The following is a 17,806-nucleotide window of genomic DNA, read 5'->3' on the forward strand; positions in this document are numbered from 1 at the left end:
ACATTTCCCTACTACCAGTCCATCCTTTCCTTAGCCCTTCTTACTGTCACTGGACCTCTGCTAAACACAGATTAGGCATCACGTAAACTGTTGTTGAATGAATGGATGACTGTATTGTTTGAAAGGAGTTATATAAACCCAAATACAGAATAAAGAAGAAAAGATAATTTTCCCATGGCCATGATTTCAGAAAGTGAGAGACTGGCGAAGATCGTGGAGTAATGTATTAGGGGCAGAAGTCACAGACCACACTCCCTACCTCTCACCATTAATGAGGGAACTTCTACAGCACTGAGAAGAATGTCCATTTGGTAGATCCAACTTGGATGACTTGCAATGATGGGAGTACCTTTACCTCAGATACTATTATACATTTGTTTGTATGTCTTCCGGCAAGCTATACAGCAGCTAGGGAGTGAGTTCCCTGCTATATTGTGAGTATATGCATCGACATGGATTTCCCTACTCCACTGTAGGAAAAAAACATATAAGCCCCTTCTTTGAGTAGTAAAAAATGAACATAGGAGTCTTTCCTTTAGTTAAAAAGAAACTGAAACAAATCACTTGTAAGTAAGAATGCTTTATTTATTCAGTTGCTGAATCCTTTGTGACGGCAAGAGAAATAGAGAATACAAAAATACTTCTTGGGGAGCTAAACAAGGAATGTATTTGCTGATCAATGAAATAGAGGCAAAGGCATCAAATATGGTTAAATTTCACTATGTTATGCTCTCCACCATAAACAACAAATGTCTTTTGTTTTCCTAGTTTTCAATCCCAAGAGACAATGAATCTTGACAAATTGTTTTACTAATGAAGCCCATCTTAACACACCTAAAATTTGAATGTCTATATTCCCATACACATCAATGTCTATGAAATAGGTTTTATGTAATTGTGGGCAATAGTGTAGTTGATGATGACAGGACATAAACTACCTGTTGTTAAGCTTTTCAGTTACAAATTAACTTAAACTAAACTTGCTATTTTGCTCTTACCTGACTTAAAACTGAGTCTTTTGTTTCATGAACAATAAAAATTTTCAACACTCTGAATCAAATAAAAGTGTTTTAACAATCTGCCAATGTGACACACAACACAGTCTTGTGCTTTTACATAACTTATTCCTCAGTGTTACTGAGGTTGGTCATAAAAAATCTGCAATAGAACAAGTTGCGGCTGTATTGCTACTTAGAAAATACGTGGAGGACGTTTTTCAATTTGTTTCAATTAATAAGGATCAATGACAACTTATGTAGACCCTTTTACGTTTTAAGCACTGTGCTAGCTGCTTTGCAAACATCTATCTAATCCTTACAGAAGCCCTGCGAGGTCCTCATTATCTCTGCTTTACAGATGAGAAAACAGGGACAGAGTAGTTACTTGCCACACTTAATGTGGCTCATATTGGGCACCCCCCCACCCCAACAGCAATTACTGCCTTGAAATTGAATATCAGCCCCAACAGCAAACACCCAAATTTAATTTTCAAGCATCAAACTCTTAGTTCTGAACACTTGTCCTCAGGTATTATAGGTTAAGACAATTTGGGCAATGCTACATAATATACAAAGGTAAAAAGATGCTTAGGTGAGGGTCACATAAAAGCCAGTGATGCCCAATAAAGTTCTCCCAGTGTTTGAAAGCAGAAAATCACCCCAAATACTACTTAAATACCTTTATCGGTTAGCTTTTGCATTACTTTAAAATTTTGTAACAGTAAAAAAAGACACGATTACCTCGCCAATATCAGGCACACTACAATCATGAAAGAAGAAATAATCCCATGCAGTTCAGTTACTGGCCAGATCTCAGCCTTTGCAGCAGCTCCGCATTCCTAATTTGTAACTACATGTTCTGCATATGATACACTTAGAATTGTAAAATGAAAAAAAATCCTCAACAACTCAGGAGTCTTGACCTTCCTACACATCTACCTTTTGCACTGGCAGAAAAAAATAGAGGCTGGGAGTATAGGAAATATCTTAACATTTTACAAACATATTGGACAGACGGGCAGGGAGAACAGGTCTGAGTTATCAGATCTATACACCACATGAAAGAGACAAAAGAAAACTGCAGAGACTAGAACTAAGGAATCTCAGTTTCCAATGCCAAACTGTCCCTGCACACTGGCTCAGACTCAGTGGGTGGATTATTAGAAAAATAACCCAGTTTCTGATCTGACAAGAAAACATGTAATAGAAAAACTGAGGGGAATGGACAATTTATCAACAATTTAAAAACAAAATTTACGAATCCTACCTCCTAATCTGGCTTTGGCCAAGACAATGAACGGTGTATCACTAGATAACCAAGATGGGTTGAACATAAAACATACAATCATTAGAATAGCCAATCTCTAGACCCAGTGCCTTCAAAACTCTAGCCTATTTCTACACTATATTGCAATTCCTCTTAGAAACCAGAAACACCATAGCACATTTCATACAGTCTTATAGGAAATTTTTATGAATCTGCCAAGAACGATGACCTTGGAAGAAAAACTTTTTTGTGATATCCAATAAAGCAGCCACTAGTCATATGTGACTAGTATAAATAAGGAAGTGGATTTTAAGTTTCTTTTGATCTTAATGTAAATTTAAATTTAAATAACTATCATTGGACAATGCAGTTCTAGATATTAATTTTCAGCAAATAAAAATGCATTTTTAAAAAAAGACTCATTTCTTTAAGACACAACAAAACAGCCAGGAAATCACATTATTTGTTCAAAAAGAATCTTTCTCTGAGTAAATCCCTGAGTAGTAATTATTTATTGCCACCAAATCAGGCATGAGGAAATAAGGGAATTCAATGGCAATCTCAGCTTCAACCTCTCAGGTGTCTGCATTCCCAGGATTTCTCATGTATTCCTTTGAAGCTATTCCTATCTTTCTTAAAAATAAAAAAATAAAATCTTCTCCATCTGTGGCAGTACTCTCCCTGGGCAGATCCAATGACCTGGTGATCTGGGCCTTCCCATCCTCTAAACTTCATAGCACCATGATCAGAGAACACCTTAATTGTCATGGTTCAATAAAAAAAAGGGAAAGAAAACAGGCTTTGGCACTAAGAAGAAGAAAAATCAGGAACTGAAAAAGAAGAAATGAGGGCCATTCCCCCTAAACAGTTTTTCCAAGTCCATTTATGAGGAAAATCTTCAACTTCAGGAGACTCAAAAAGCTTTTCTATATGAATTTTCCGATGCTGGGATAGGCACTTCTGTTGAAACATTTCTCACAGTCAGTACATTTTTAAGGTTTTCTCCTAGGTGGGTCCTCTGGTGCCTGATAAGGTTAAAGCTTTGACTGAAGCATTCACCACAATCAGGACATTTATAAGGTTTCTCTCCTGTGTGAGTCCTTTGATGAATCACCAACGTGGAACTCTGACTAAAAGTTTTCCAACACTCAGAACATCTGTAAGGTTTGTCTCCTGTATGTGTTCTCTGATGTCTAATGAGATGGGAGCTGAGGCCAAAGCTCTTTCCACATTCCCAACATTTATATGGCTTCTCTCCTGGTTGGATTCTGCATTCTCCTATCATACTGCCATTTTGACTCAAATTTTCTTCAAATTCAGAACTTTCATAGAGTTTCACTCCTATATGCATTTTCTGGTGTGTAATAAGGCTTAACTTCAACTGAATTTCTTTCCGCATTCTGTACATTGATAGGGTTTTTCTCCTATATGTATTCTCTCATGCTTTATTAGAGTAGAATTACAACCAAAGCTTTTTCCACTCAAGACATTTGTAGGGCTTCTCACCTGTGTGTGTCCGCTGGTGGCAAATCAGGCTGGAACTCTGACTAAAACTTTTCCCACAGTTGGGGCACTTATAAGGCTTTTCTCCAGTGTGAATCCTCTGATGTTCTATTAGGACATAACTATGGCTGAAGCATTTCCCACAAACAGGACATTCATATGGTTTTTCACCTGTATGTGACCTATGATGCTGAATGAGGTGAGAGCTGCTACTGAAACTCTTCCCACAGTCAGGACACTTACAGTTTCTCTCCTGTGTGAGTTCTTTCATGAATAATAAGATGTGAGGTATTGCTGAAGCTTTTCCCACATTCTCCACACCGGTAGGGCTTTTCTCCTGTGTGTGTTCTCAGATGCTGAATCAGGTGAGAGCTGTTACTAAAGCATTTCCCACACTCAGAGCATTTATAAGGTTTTTCTGAGTGGGTCCTCTGGTGTGTACACAAATGAGAACTATTATTGAAACTTTTCCAACATTTGGAACATTTGTAGGGTTTGTCTCTGAAAGAGGAGATCTGCTGGACAGAGGCAATGCAGTGTTCTGGATCCCATCCCCAGTGACTGGGTTTCTCCTCCTCTTTTCCTGTTGAATTTCCTTGATTCTGTGGGTTGCCATTGTTCTCATAGGAATCATCACCTCTTTAAGTTGATCTCCTTTACAGTTATTGTGTTGAATGGTTTCCAAATTATCCTTCCTTTCATTTCCTGCAAGAATAAACAAATATTCTAACATATTCCCTAATCTCTGCCAGGGGAAGGAAATTCTAAGTTGCAACAGAGGAGAGGAAATAACAAAGTAGAGCTTCATAAATTATTTTATGTTCATTATTTTAAAGCTAGTTTTTACTTCTTTTACTCTGTGTTCATCAGAAGCAGGTGAATTTTTTATACTTAGTAACAATACTAATGAAGTTTTGTATGATTGTCAGCAATTGCCAAGGGGGATACCAATCTAAAAATAGTTTCCTTAAACTTTATTAGAAGACTGAAAAGAAAAAAAGGGATCTGAACTAGGGGAGAAACTGAATAAGCTACATTCTGAGATGAAAAAAGACAATACCTTAGTTAAAATCTGAGCAAATATAGGAATAACAATCATGCCCATTATTCATTAAGAAATAAATAAATTTGTACATGGTATCTCATTAATCCTGAAAAATATGTGAGACAGATATTAACATTCACTTAAACATGAAAAAAGTGAGGTTGTAAGAGTTACTCTAGCTTGTAAGTGACATAGCAGGGACTCAGATTAAAGTTTCTCTCATTCTAATGTCCTAGTCTTTCTATGTACTCTGTAGCACATCTTAAGATGAATCTCCAAAGGATTCATATCATCTTCTTGACCCCTCACCTGTAAAAGGGCTTTTCAAATTCTCCCTTTCCATGAAGCCATTAGAATCTGAGACCAATAGCTTTTGTTCTTTCTCCATCACAGTGATCACAGCCAGGTTAGGGATCACAAATCCTGTGGAGGGAAAGAGGTTAGGTTTGCAAGCATTTGTTAAAATTTATTCTTCCTTCCTTCCTTCCCAACCATTGTAACATAACAATTGTAGGCACACAATGGTTTGTGAACCATCCTCAAAATAAGAAACACAGTCTTTAGAAGTCCTTTTAGAAAATCTTATCTCAGATGCCAAGTGTTTAGAATTAAGGGTTAATCCAATTTACCTTTTCTAAGGAAATAACAATAAAAAATTCAATCTTCACATTAAAGTCTGAGGATCAAGCTTCAAAACTAGAATGCTAATATTCACTGTCCACTCAGAGATCAAAAATATTTATAATTGACGAAACAAATCTGTTTTGTGGATAAAGCACCAAGAAGACTTTAAAGAATCAATATGCCGCTATGAGCAGCAGCTACAGAGAAAGCACACTGTATAGAAAGAATAACTTCATCCTTGATGGAGAACAAAAACTTTGTCAATTTCAAAACTTAAGATTTATATAACAAGAAATTAGGACAAAAGAGGGCTGGAATAATCACAGCCAATAACCCCTAAATACAAAAGGGAGGCTAATGAAGGATCTTTTCCTTGTCTCTGACTCTCTTTAAGTTCATAATCACAATGTGTCTTTCAGCCTAAACTTTAGCTTTTGTAGGTAACTACAATCCCTGACCTACTTTAAGAGACGGAAAAATGTGATCTATTACTGAAAGGCAATATCATTGGCCTTGACATCCATTTCAGGATATAGAGACTAATATAATACAGGAAAAATGAGAGTCTAAAAGGATATATAAAGGCACACATATGGAAAACAAACAAACAAAGGTATATTTATCATTTTCACCCTACTACTGCTTCTCATTTGCCAGGCACCGAACTAAATATGTGTATTTCTCATTTAATTCTCACAACAGCCCTCAGAGGTATATGAACAATAACCAGCATTAGGTGAGCAAAAAAGGCATTAGGAACCTTCCCACGGGCAAACGGCCACAAAGTGGGAGAGTAGTACTCAGTCCCAGGCCTGTTTGGACATCGTCTTTCACACTTTGATCTATTACAGTCAACTTAGAGCAGGAAACAGAGCGGGGAATAAACCCAAACTGCAAATGATCCTTAAGGAGGACCCTTACTTTGGAATATATTGACTGGATTTCTAAAAAAACAGATTTACATTCCAAGACGTTAGGTCAAAGGGAGCTAGCATTCCCTAAGCACCGTCAGCAATTAGGGATTTGTTATCGGAAAAGGTGAAACTAGTCTAAATCACAAATATCCCCAGGGTTTGAGTAGGATAAAAAAAAAAAGAACTATACATATTAATTTTTCAAAGTGTTCGAATGGAATAGTGTTCCGCCGCCCGAGTTACACGTTTCCATGGAAGTCTTTACAAAGGAAGCCGCCGCCATCATTTTCCCCTAAGAAACCATTAATTTTGGTAGTAGATGAACCCCCAGGAACAGTGGCTCAGCAAAGCGGTAGCCTACTCAAGGCCATTAACAGTATTAAAAGGCTGTCATTCCACAGAGAAGGGCTGCTTTCAGTGTCTTCAAGCAGAGTGAATAGGATGGGGCCATGCTTGGGATGAGAATGTCTTCCAAAGATGCGCTGCCTGAAACTTAGCTTTAAGAACCATTGACAGGAAGCACAACTGGGGTACACTGCGGGGTAAGTTCCAAGAGACCAGATCCAGCCGACAAGATCCTTTAGGGACCCCGCAGGCGCGGCGGCCTCGCGACGGGTGAGTCTGGGCCCGCGCCCCTCGCAGCAGGGGGTCCCCCTCCGGGCGGACACCGCAGCCTGGGCGCTGCGGCTTCCACTCCTCCTGCCCGCAGCCCTCGACCCGCTTCCCCCCGAGATGGAACTCACTGTTCTGGGCGCTACCCAAAAGGCGCCCTGCACCCCCAGCACGCCCAGCGCTCCGGGAGGAAGGAGCCTCGGCTCCCTCTGACCCCACCACCCGAGGGTCCCACACTCCCAAACCCGGCGCACGGAGATGGGAAATTTCCCCACCTCCCCGGCTTGGCCCGAGCCTCTCTAGGAAACGGTGCAGGCTCGCTCTCGTTGATCTTAACCCGCAGGGTCCTGGACCTGAAGGAGCGCGCTGGTGGATCGCCGTGCCTTGCGCCCTCTGATGTTGGCGCGCGGTGATTCTCATTCCTCACCCAGAGTCCTTACAGTAGGGGCCCGACTGGAGCTTGTACTTTCCCTTGCCATCAGAGCATCATCGGATTTATCATCACCGTCAGAATAAAAATGAATTATTTCCTAAGCGCCTGTTGTTTCTGTTCCCACCGCTGTGAACCGAGATACACACACACACACACACACACACACACACACACACACACCTGTCTGTGAAACAGGCATCCTTCCATATATAAAGCAATTAGTTCACAAGACACCCTTATTAGTAACACCCGGAGAAGCAAACTCTCCTCTTTCATTACAGAGAAAATAGAAGCCAATCCCTTCATCTCCCCCACATCAAATATGCAAATCTTAAGACTGCTGCCCCGCCACCCTCTTTCTTCCCTTCTGTTCAAAAGAGGATTGGTCCTTCCTATTTAAAACAAGCCCTTCTCTGGTATTCACTTTCCTTCCCACCTTCTTGGAATTCCTACACTATCAACTAACTGCACAATTCTCTCACGCCCATCTCAAAATAGTCCTTCAGCTTTTCTTTTTTTTTAAATCTCACAAGGTTTCCATTTTATCTCTTCCCACCTGCCTTTTAATCCATGTCTCCTGCAGCAAAAACAATAAATCACCAGGATCACCAATGACCTCTGTGTAGTTAGTGCAGTTGGTATTTTTCAGTTCCCTAGTCCTTTTCCAGGAGTTTTGACACTGCTGAGAACTCCTTTCTTCTAGAAACACTCTTTTGAAGTGACACCACACTCTTCATTCCCCTCTGATATCTCTAGTCAGTCCTGTTAGTTTCTTACAAGCTTGATCTTCGCTAAATACTGAGGCTCCTCAAGGCCATTCTAGACCCTCTCTATCCTGGAATGTTCTCTAGGAACCTCTTTCATTCCCACATTTTACAATATCAGCTACACAGACAACTTGCAAGTGTTTATCTCCAGCCCAGGCTACCTATCCAAGTTCTTCACCATATAACCAATGGTCTACTTGACATCTCATATCAAAGGTCTCAACAACACCTCAAAAACAAAATGTCAAAATTCAAAATCTACTCTTACTTCTCCCAAATATACATTAAACACAAAATAAAATAAACCTGTTTCTCTTCCAATATTCTCTCTCAACCATCCATCGTTACACAAAAGTCCCTCCTTTTTCCTTACCTCCTGCATACAATCCATAGCTAAGCTTCATCTATCGTGTACTCGTACACAATTCTCAAATCCAGGCCCTTCTCCCAACCACCAGGGCCATCCTGAATTCAAGCAACTATCACCCCTCATCTGCAGGATTTCTGTAGCATCCTAACAATCCTACAGCTGTCCATCTTTGCCCCTTCTCATCCAGTCTCCTCAATGAATCCAAAGTGTTCTTTTCAAAAGATAATGTGATTCTGCCAGCTCCCTTTACCAAGTTAAAGCCCATTCATCCTTCAGACTTCAGCTCAGACATCACTTCTTCATGTATGTCTCCTCTCCTTGAACCTGCATAACCTTGTGTAACTGCCTCAAACAACAGAGTGTGGAGGAAGGGAAGAAATAGAACTTACTCTTCTGCCTGCTCTTAGAACCAGCCACCGGGCTGCAAGGAAGCCCAGGCACTCGCAGAAGCCATGTGAGGCGCTCTGGCTTGCGTGAGAAAGGCTTCAGAGGACTTCAGACCCCAACCATCATCAGACTGCAACCACGTGGAGTCCAGAGTGAGAACCACCTAGAAGAGTCAGTCTACCCCCAGAACTATGAGAGAAAATGCTAAAATGATTATTTTATGTTCCAAGCTACTAGGTTTTGGAATGAATTTGTTATACAACCACAGACATATTTAGTACATTGATGTGTGGTGCTGCCTTAACAAAAACCTAAAGAAAGTGTGGTATTGCCTATGGGAACAGGAGGCAGGCAGGAAAGAGAAATTCCTCGAGTAGTGTTAGTGGAAGACTAAGGACCTTAAGGAGCTTGTGAGTGACACCATTCTGTAAAGGTGTAGAAAGTGATCATTTCATGCTTGTAAGCTATACCAACTACTCAACTCTGCCGTAATTGCACAAAAGCAGCCATCTGCAAAACTAGCAAATAGGGGCTGGCTTGTTGCAATAATACTCTATTCACAAAAAATTGGGCAGCAAGCCCACCAGAAGTATTTTGCTGACCCTTGTTCTAGCTAAAGAGGTTTCAAGATAGAATAATAAAAGTGCCACATTGCTTCTTCTCACTGCCTAAGATTAAATGCAAGAGAAGAGAGACAAGCTAAAACAACAACCCTTGAATATATGAGCTAGAACCTGCTCCTTTGAAAACAAATTTTTTTCTCTCATCCCAGCCTCTCCAGATAGAAAACAATGTTAAAATTAAGAAATGGGAAAAGATAAAATATCAGGCACTTCTAGGAAATTTTGGTTTAAATAAGGGTCAGCAAATTACCAAAGTCCTTTTACAGGTCCTAAGGATGTGTCTTGATGAATTTCTATGTTAAACAATAGGCAACTAAAAACTCCAAAGGATCTTGTCCCATAACAACCGCACAAAGAGGCCAAGGCAGAGAAGGGTTATAACATGAAGATGTGTAGGCGTCACTTCTATCTAATAGAGTGTCAAGATTTCTGAAAGTATTGTATCAGCTGGGACTGAGAGAGACAGACACTACAACATGATAAGACGTCTTTGGAGTCCCCAGATTTTATTGGCAGGAAACAGGTGTTGAAAGCTACTCAGTCACAAACATGGGTCACTGTTGAAGAAAACCAGAATGTGTCATCTCAAGATATGCCTCTGGAACAGAAAAATTATTTTAACCTGAAAGTAATTACGAAGCAACAAATGAAGGAAAGCTCTCTCTACCCTCCTGCTTCCCTGCTTAAAAGCAGGATATAATTTCTCCTTAACTGGAGATGATTCTAGACTATTCCTATCAATACGACAGGAACCTGCAAACAAATATCACTATATGAGTTTCTTTCCATATATTTATTTTCTATGGTTTGCTGCCTTTGGAAACCTAAAACTGCTTTATTTTGTCTTCACATTTCTCTACAGATTTATTGTTTGTCAAAGATGCAATATAAACCAGACTTCTAAGACACCTCTTTGAGTTACTCTTTCCCTGAGTCTCTTGCATATAAAACTGAGTTATACATGTTAATAATCTTGCTTGTTTTTCTTTTGTCAGTCTGCTGTTTGTTACAGAGGCCCCAGCTGAGAACTTCAAAAGGCAGAAGGCAAAGAATTTTTTTCCTTTCCTACACTAGCAAAAGGCTACCTAAATTTCCAGACCTTTCTGTTCAGCCTTGTTTTGAGCCACCATGCTCTTCCCACTGGATGCCAAGCTGTTTCGCTTCTCTGAACACAGCTTGTTCTTTCCTATGCCTGTGCCTTTAGTTTCTCCTACAGTGTCATAGCTTCAGGCACCCCTACCCTTCTCCCTCTCCCCTACCTTCCCTCTGTCTGTATAGAACTCACCCACTCCTCATTTCAGCTTAAGTATTATTATCTCCCTGGTTTAGTCTCCCATGACTCTCCCAGGAAGACTTAGGCTGTTTTCCTTCCCAACTTGCACCACGCTCATCATACTGTATTCTACACCCCCATAGGCCCTGACCGATTAAGAAATGGATACGGGTATTAGATAAGGTTCAAAATCACCAGCTTGTCGCAGGCAAAGCTGGAGTGGAGAGCTGGTTTTGTGTCCAGGGCTTCCTATGCCTTCTCATGCATTAGACAGGCTTTGCTCTCCTGGTTGCAGAGCAGAAAAAATTTGCCCCAGAAATTCTAATGGCCACATTCACAAGAAGCAGAGAGCAGCTGAGAAATGTTCTATGGACAAGAAGACCTTACAGAGCCCAAGGGGGGCTGAACTACACACATGCGTTCAGCATTGTCTACCCCATCTCACCTACCAAATAAGTTGCTTTTCTTCACCCCATAAATGAGTATGGGGTAAGGACTGAGGCAGAGGGGTGAAGGATAGAAAGTGCCTTCCACCAGTTACATAAAAATAGAAGTCCTTATTTTATGGGGTTTCAGGAACATGAGGAGCAGGAAAGAACGGCTTTCCTTTACATCTAAAAGCTTCCTGAGGATGGCATTCAATAAACATCTTCGACTGGACTAGAAAATGAAGCCATGAGTGAACTTGTTCACCATATTGTCTTCTATTATAGTGGCTATGTAGACATGTAATCCAGGTTAGCAGGAGAGCTCTCTGAACGCAGGAACCTCATCTTATTCGTACAGTCCAAGTACATAGAACATAGCAGCAAACAATGTGTAAGTCCTGGGAGAGGAAATCCCAGAGCAAAATACCTCTGAAACTGAAATAGCTCAAAGGGAGAAATAAAGTTTAAAATCCGTTTATTGCCTTCAAACTGCAGTCTGGGGCCATCTCTCTTTCTTGCTCAGGCAGAAGCAAAACCAGCCGTCCCCCTCACCTCTGAGGTTCAGATAAGCCCTCCAGTTGCCCAGGTAATTACCCATGGATATGGAGATGAACAACTCTCCTCCCCCAGGAATGCCTATTGATATGCAGATGCACTAAAGCCAGGTCACATCTTCTGGAAATATTACAGTTTTACTTACACAGTGAATATTGCATAGTTAAATAAACTCCTAGGATAAAAGATCTAGTATGCTTTGGGGACATATTCAATTGTGCAGCTTGGAAAATTTACCAAATACTATTATTTTTCCTTTTATTTCCTTGTCTCCTTTGTTCTTTAACTCACTTATTCAACAAACATTTAGTGTCACCTGCTATTGACTTCCTGAACAGGTCAACCTGAGCAGGAGTTTGGATGGTGTGGGTAAAATTGCAGTATTTCCAGAATCTCTTGCCTGGCCTTAGTGCATCTCCATATCAATAGCGTTTCCAAGGGGTGGAGAGAAGTAGTCCATCTCCATATCAATGGTAACTACAAGGGTCAGCAGAGAGCATCTCTGGACCAGAGAGATTGGGTGGGCCCCCAGGCCCCCCAGGCCCCCTCTCTGGCAGCCAGTTGGGAGAGACAGGGGAAAGCAGAAGTGGACGACTGCTTGTAAGCAATAAATGCGTTTCTCCCACTTTATTTCTCCTTTTGACTGATTTTGGTTTCAAGGGTATTTTGCCCCGGAATTTTCCCCCTGAGTTACAGATAGATTGGCCTGGCCCCTGGCTAGCTGGTACAGGGTACTGATAGACTGAGCTTCTGCCTTTCTCCAGCCATGACTGCTTCCAGACATCAGTGCCAATGAGAGAAACAGCAGAAACTGTCTGCATGTGGGATCCTCCGCGAGTGTTTTTAGCTTCACATTACAGAAGACCTGACATACGGTGCTTTAAACCATAAGGACTTACTATTGACTTAAGAAATGTCTAAGGCAAGCAGTCCTGGGACGGTGGACTGAGCAGCCCAGGAATTCTGGGTCTCAGAGATAGTGGGTCTCTGAACCGACCTACCCCAACAATAGTACTTGCTATGGACTGAATTGTGTGCACCCCTGCTCCCCCCTACTCCCCTTCCTGTTCATATGTTAAAGTCCTATCTCCAATGTGATGGAATTTGGAGGTGAGGCCCTTGGAAAATAATGAGGTTTAGAGGAAGTCATGAAGGTGTGGCTCCATGATGGGATTAGTGGCCTTAATAGGAAGAGCCACGGAGGACTTGGCTTGCTTGCTCACTCCCTCTCTTTCTCTCCCATGTGGTGACTCAGGTCAGAAGGCGGCTGTCTGCAAGCCAGGAAGAGAGCTTCTCACCAGAAGCCAGCAGTGCTGTCACCCTCATTTCAGACATGCAGACTCCAGCCAGAACTGTGAGAAAATTAATTTCTGTTGTTTAAGCCACCCACAAGTCCATAGTATTTTGATATGGTATTTTGCTACTCAAGTTTACTAATAGAGTTCTGGTCTGACGACATGATCAGAACACCTTGCACTTGGTTGTCAGTTGTCAGGTTTTATCCTTTGCAGGGATGCTTGTGTTTTGCAACAAAGGTGATTAAAGTGGCAGGCATTTCTCCAAGCCTCAGGAATGTGGGCACAGTGATGCCCATCTCCCAGAACTCTGAGGATTATTTTGATCACTTTGAGTGGTGGGCTTTCTGGTGCTTTCAGCAGATCTCTGGCTCCTTTTCTTCATCATCCCCCTGCCAATTCTCCCTGCATTATTTGGCCTGGGACTACACACAAAGAATTGTTACTAAAACAATCGCTGCTCCAAATTCCTGTTTGACTGACTCGGCACCTCCAGGGTGGAGTCAGAGAAGAGACTTGGCTTAGGGAGGGCATATAGGCTGGCTCAGGGCAGCAAAGATATCAGAAACCCAAGAACCATAGATGCCCCAGTGCAAAGGATCACCTGTATCAAAATTGATACCAAGGAGATTGCACCATCTTTTTTGAAGGTGGCCAGGGGAAGCAGGCGTAGAGGTCGGAGGGAAAATAAATGTCCAGGATCATTTGATTCTGGGACTACAGCAAATCAAAGAGATCAGCAAAGCAGAATCTAGATTGTGCCCATCTCATACCAGCTTGGATGGCTCTGTTTTTGTCATATTAGATGCTCAAGATTCTAAACTGTGTCACAGGTGGCTCCAGAGACAGCCGTTTGGTGAGACTGCTGCAAAAGGTACATTATGCTTCTCAGCAACCCAACCTTCTATAAACTCAAACACTCTTTAGGCAAACATAGAGTGATATTTGTACCAATTAGACTGAACAAGTATGAACCTGGATGTAACGGGATTATGAGCACTGATACTCTCAATGTGAACCATTTGGAATTAACTATCGGAGGAGGGAAACAGCCAGGTACCACTCTCCAGAATCTTAAGGGTCACGCCTCCTCCTTGGCCACATATTTTCTTTAAGATTAGTTGTCTTCATATCTGCTCATCTTGGCCCCCACCCTATGTAAACCAATCTTCCTCCAGAAGACTAAAGATCAAGATTGGGCAGGCCTCATTCCTGACTATGGAGAAGTCCAGTTCTCAGGGCCAGTTCTAGCTCTTGCAGCCACAGAGCTGTAGAAACCTACAAAACTGGACTCAAATTATGCAGGAACCTGTAACACAAGACACCATCTGGAAATTTGAGTCCATGTTACAAAGCATGGCCCAAGGGCTCGATTCCTTTCTAAATACACCAAATGCTGGGAAGCAGAGTAGTTACCGGTCAAAACTGTGAAAACAGCAAAATTTCTCCAAGACAATTTCACCTGCTTTCTCTTACCAACCCCCTACCTCCAACTCTGCCCCTGCCCTCTAGTTTCAAATTGATCTACCATTAGTGGGCACCTACCAATTGTTCCCTCATTCAGCGCCTGCATTTTATCCTTTGTCTCTTAACCCATCCCTGTAGATAGTGGTATTCTCAAGGGCCAGGTTGAACTGCATCTGTGGAATCATAGGCCCGGAGTTGGAAGCAGGAAAGTAGGTGAAGAAGAATAGTATCTGGTGAGGCCTTCCTGGGCCCAGACACTGTCAAATATATTCACCTCATCCCCACAAACCCCTATATGATACAGGGCTTAGTATTCTAATCTCACATTTTGAGGACACAAAGAATTTGAGGATAATTACAAAGCCTCTAGGAGGTAGAGGGATTGAAGGCCCTCAATAAAATCTTTTCATGCCCTGTAGCTCTCTTTTGAATTCATGAACCCATTCCTTCTCCTGTATTTCCTACTGCAGTGGATGCCAGCCCAGGGGACAAGTTACCCAAGTCACACCCTGGACACCATCTTTGACTATTCCCTTACCCCGTAACCAACCAGTCACCAAATTTTGACCCACCTCCTAAATAAGTCTCGAATATGTCCATTACTCCTCACTCCCACTGTCACGCTCCTAGGTTAGTCCACGAGCATTTCTCATTTAGGTGGATCTCTGTCTCCAGGTTGGCTCAAGAGGTACGTGTCTGCGTGAAGATGAAGAGCTGCAGAAATATACTGATATTTTAATTGCCTTTGAACAATATTCAATTAAATTATAGCATATATGGAATATTCATATGACTGTGCTTGGTAGTAACATGGACTAGTATTAATAAGGAAATTACATGCAAAATACTTCCTGGTTAATAACGTGTTCCATATCATAATGGCAGCTTGGCTGGAGAGTCATACTTTACTTCTATCCAGAACACACCTTTAGTTCCCCCAGACTCCTCTTCCCCAAGACTCTAAATTTCTCATTCAATATTTTTTAGTTTAGATCTCAGCACAAAATGTTATTGATTTTTATGATATTCAGTTGTCAAAAAAGGTATTCAATCTAGGTAGGCAATTGTATAAATAATATTTTTAAGTCTGTCGGCCTGAGTTTCACAGTATATTGCTTTAGGGCAAGCAAACTCTGAAAGAGAGATGATATTATCAGCTTTACCTAATGGGACAAGTAATGCATTGGATTTCCACTGAAGTCAGTAAAGGAAGCACTTTTCTCAGAGAATCATCACACCTGTCATCAGAAAATAATGGCCAAAATTGGCAGGCAGGCAGGGGTTTGTAACTATTTAAAGTAGATGTGGAAATTAATGAATCTGTAGAACAGCCTTAGCAAATGAACAAAGATATCAAGGAACAGGAATGCTAAATGCCCTGCAAAATACAGGGCAGCAATTCTGCAGACTAAAAAATTGTCCTGCCCCAAATGCAAACAGCGTTTCTGGAGAAACACCGATCTGGTCCCGACTCTTCATCTTACAGATGACCCCATTAGACTTGCCTTTCAGGGAAGGTGCCACATATTCAACTTTGTTCTGCCAGGAACCATCACAGCGTCTGGCACTCAAAAGAAGCTTAGTAATTGTGAGGTGTGATATCTTTAAAACAATTCATGTGCTTAGGCATTTTACCTTTTGTCTCAGTTCACAAGAGCCAGTCATCTCCTTGGGGGGATATCAAGACTCCTTACTGAAGGACTGCAAAGTGACAGACTAGGCTGATATTTAGCTTTTGTCATTCAAAAACAAGGTTTTGCTACAACAATGCTGACATTCTTCGCCAGGCTCTTGTCCTGAGAAACAATTATTTCAATTTATTTTCTTAGCATATCGATGGCCTAGTTTGGTGTTTAGAGTTCTTGCTATGGGAGTTCCAGAAAGATGAAGCCCTCTGTCTGAAAGTGAAGAGTTTTAGATTTAAAAAGTGACCCTAGGGGCAGAGGGGAGGTACTATTACCCCCTCATCTCTTCTCTGCCCACCTAGTCTCATATGATTACCTGACATTCCATTTTATATGTCTTTGTTGTTTTTTTATTGTTTTCTTCTTTGACCAGATTGTCAACTCCATGAAGTTCTTTATCTATTTAATTACTGCTGTGTTTCAGTCTCTACAACAGTACCCGGCAGCTCAATAAATATGTATTGAATCAATGAATGAGTTTTCTTTTTTCTTCATTCTCTTCCACGTCAGAAGGAGAGCAAGAAGTAATTTAATTAGAGAGGCTATCTTTAAAGCTTGTGAGCTCATTCACTGGATTTCCCCTGCTTGCAGAGGAAATCCCAAAAACTGGTTCCTTAGAATCACATCCTGAAAGGTCTAAGGACAGGCTCATCTCTGACTTATTCCTCGTTGTTCTGCACTCCAAGTTTACTTCCTCTGCAAAGTTTGTAGGGTGGCAAATGACATCTCTCAAGACACTGAGCCACTAATTCTTCAGAAAATGCCCAGATAAAATAGAGCCAATGCTCTGGGTCCTTGCCTGTTTCTGGCAAACAAATCTACGAATTTTTGCCATGGATGCTGACCCCTTCTCAGTAGTGGAACCTAATGGGTACTAGATCTTTGCAGACCTGCCCAGAGAAGCACATCACATCATTACAGGAAGTCAGAACTCCTTTCCTATATGGTGAAAAGGTGAACACAGGATTTGGCATTAGAAGACAATTCTATTAGGAAATTTGTGCAGTCAGATCCCTGAGTTTTACCGACCAATGTTCAGACTTTTCTTAGCCACAGAAGAATAAAGGTCCTAGAAAACTTCAGGCTCAGTGACCAAGAATGTACATCTTCACAAAGCATTTGGACCATCAAGTTCTTTGATAGTATGCAAAAATATCAGCCATGTTGTTCTGGGATGAATTCCATGGTGACCCTTTATTAGGGTGGGAATGGGAAGGAGACAGAATTTGCAAAAGGTGGGAAACCTTACAGTATGAGATCTGCACAATGTCAGGTGTAGACAAGTCATTTGTTCCCGATGGTAGTCTGTATTCTAAAATGGATTCTTCTCAACTGCATAACAGAAAAACCTCCAAGTAAGTTATTGGATAATAGAACGAAATTATGGGCTCCCGATCTATAGTGTCATCCTAAAAAGATCTTTCATCTAAATTTAGTGGTCCAAAGCTGATCAAGTGCTTTCACACCAATATGCCACTTATTTCTCACCACAAATCTGTGAAGACATCAGCCGGAAACGTGTCCATTTTGCAGACAGGAAAGCTGAGGATCCAAGAGGGG

At 41.3% G+C, this 17,806-nt stretch overlaps 1 protein-coding gene across 1 annotated transcript; it reads right to left on the reverse strand.

The window, feature by feature from the left end:
- Nucleotides 1-564: 564 nt before the first annotated feature.
- Nucleotides 565-7,383, reverse strand: LOC108400204 (uncharacterized). Its single transcript, XM_073236267.1, is given in 9 exon segments — nucleotides 565-3,215; nucleotides 3,218-3,268; nucleotides 3,271-3,639; nucleotides 3,642-3,745; nucleotides 3,747-4,013; nucleotides 4,015-4,405; nucleotides 4,408-4,473; nucleotides 5,123-5,236; nucleotides 7,095-7,383. Coding segments are annotated over 9 exon segments (1,794 nt in total). The 3' UTR covers nucleotides 565-3,072.
- Nucleotides 7,384-17,806: the final 10,423 nt, after the last annotated feature.

Source organism: Manis javanica, chromosome 4, assembly GCF_040802235.1.
Source record: "Manis javanica isolate MJ-LG chromosome 4, MJ_LKY, whole genome shotgun sequence".
NCBI classification, from domain to species: Eukaryota; Metazoa; Chordata; class Mammalia; order Pholidota; family Manidae; genus Manis; species Manis javanica.